We start from the raw sequence: 2287 nt of genomic DNA on the forward strand, positions 1-2287 counted from the left end.
ATTTATTTGATATAATTATATCTCAAATTCGTAAAGGAAGGGAAGGGCATACGGCACGCATCTAGTGACCGGGTCTAAAAAAAATAGAAGGAGAATAGGGACCCTGTGAACCACCCATCCACTCGCCAGTGGAAATTACGCCTCGTGTGCAACGAGCATACGCAAACGTTATTGTGTTTCCTTTTTGTCTTCAAAGCTTCAAAGAAGAGTAACGAAACTCCTTTTTATCTCCACACAGGAAGGAAGTAAATCATCACTGACCGATCTATTGGAGACGATCAAGAACCATGTCCGACCAGCTAGGAACTATGGCAACACCTACTCAGGTCACGGCCACTAGTGACCCTTTCCAGGGACCTGACATCGTCGTCATCATCGTCCTGTCTCTGATCGCTCTGTGCGGTGCCTTCGGCAATGCCCTCGTCGTCGTCGCCGTCTACAAAACGCGTGTTCTCCACACCGTCACCAATCACTTCATCGTCAGCCTCGCCTGCGCCGACCTATTCGTCAGTATCTGCATCATGCCTTTCGCCGTGGTCACCCAGAGTTTAAACGGACGTTGGCTCTTTGGTCAGATCTTCTGTTCTATCTGGTCCTCGCTTGACATTCTCTGCTGCACTGCGTCAACGCTTAATCTCTGTGCGGTCAGCGTTGACAGGTACATCGCAATAACGTCGCCACTAAAATATCACGTCGCAATGACGCGCGCCAGAGCTTTGGGAATCATTTGCGTGGTGTGGTTGTTCTCCATGTTTCTGGCGACGACGCAACTCATATGGAAACATTTTATTGGACAGACGGCCGAGTTGATGCCTGGTTTTGAGATCTGTCCGTACGCACTCGACAGGACGTTCCGAATGTACGCTGCGTCATCGTCTTTCTTCATCCCTCTCACGGTCGTGATCATTCTTTACGCGCGTATTTTCCGCGTTGCCTACAAACAAGCGCGTCAAATCAACGCAACGCACGACCAGCTCCAAACGTCGCACCCGTCGCGGGCTCAAATGAGAAGGAACGATTCCGTTGAGAACGGCAACAACAACGCGCCGCCGAACGCTCCATCAAACCACCAACTGCGTAAAGCGTCAAGAATGTCGATAGAGTTTGGAATCGCGTCGCGTGAAGTTTACCCGCACCGTCAATCACGCGAAGTGAAAGCCTTTAAAACCGTCGCCGCTGTGCTCGGCGCTTTTATCATTTGCTGGATACCCTTTAGTGTGACGTTTGTGGTGGAAGCGTACTGTCGCAAGTGCCACCTGCCTGTTTCAATGATGGATACTTTCCTGTGGCTCGGTTACGTCAACAGCGTCGTAAATCCCTTCATATATGCATTCTTTAATCGGACATTCCGCACTTCGTTCATACGAGTCTTGGGTCTGCACAGTCGCACAAGTTGTTGCGGTCACACAATTGACGAAGACGATTACAGGTCAACGATTATGGCATAGGCTGAAAGAACAACGTCTTCAACATGCACACACTCAGTTTATATACATTGTTGAAACTGTGGAAAAAGTACAAAGGATATAACGCAACTTTGTATATGCATTTAAATGCTGACGCAAAATGATTGGGCATAACGGCAATCAATCCCGACCGCAGCAGAGACATTGGAATCTATCTGATAACAGATTACTCCGCGCATCTTCTCTTTCACTTTTCTCCTCGGTGACAACTTCGATATAATTATTATGACGTCAGTTTTGGAGTTGAGCAGAGACTGAAGTATGACTTGTGGAGTAGTGTGGAGTGTTTGCCTCCTTTTATGAGAAATAACAATCCACCATTTCATATGTCAATAAATTAACAATAATTAGGTTAGTATACACCATACACGTGTTCATTTTTTTCTTCAGGACGAAAAATATTCCACCACTATATCAAAATCCTGTTCATTTAACCTCCGAAATGTTAAGGTGCGTGGCATTACGCCCATCACTATTGCATTTAGGTCCCCTACAGCTTTCAGGTAGTAAATCGGCTATTAACTAGGTTTTTGTCTAAAGTTTGTTATGCATTTTTTCTTTCTAGTAATCGAAGCCTTAACATTTCTTGAGTCTTAAATAATATAACAAATATAACTAATGTAAATATCATCAAATAAAACACAATGGCAAAGACATTAACAATAACAGAAATCAAACTAAGGCACCTTCTATAGCCCTATCAATTACTTTTTGAAATGTGCAAACTTTACAATGACTTATCAGGTAATCCGAAAATGAGTTTTATTGGATTTACAATACGGTATTGGAATTGCCCCAACGTTGATTTTTTTTCTTTGAAA

At 44.3% G+C, this 2287-nt stretch overlaps 1 protein-coding gene across 1 annotated transcript; it reads left to right on the forward strand.

The window, feature by feature from the left end:
- Window positions 1-243: 243 nt before the first annotated feature.
- On the forward strand, window positions 244-1999 carry LOC583245 (octopamine receptor 1-like). The gene has a single exon (XM_783165.5). The coding sequence runs from the start codon at window positions 288-290 to the stop codon at window positions 1446-1448; it is 1161 nt and encodes a 386-aa protein (XP_788258.3). The 5' UTR covers window positions 244-287; the 3' UTR covers window positions 1449-1999.
- Window positions 2000-2287: the final 288 nt, after the last annotated feature.

The sequence above is a fragment of the Strongylocentrotus purpuratus genome, unplaced genomic scaffold (genome assembly GCF_000002235.5).
Source record: "Strongylocentrotus purpuratus isolate Spur 01 unplaced genomic scaffold, Spur_5.0 spur5_contig_847, whole genome shotgun sequence".
In the NCBI taxonomy this organism is placed as follows: domain Eukaryota; kingdom Metazoa; phylum Echinodermata; class Echinoidea; order Camarodonta; family Strongylocentrotidae; genus Strongylocentrotus; species Strongylocentrotus purpuratus.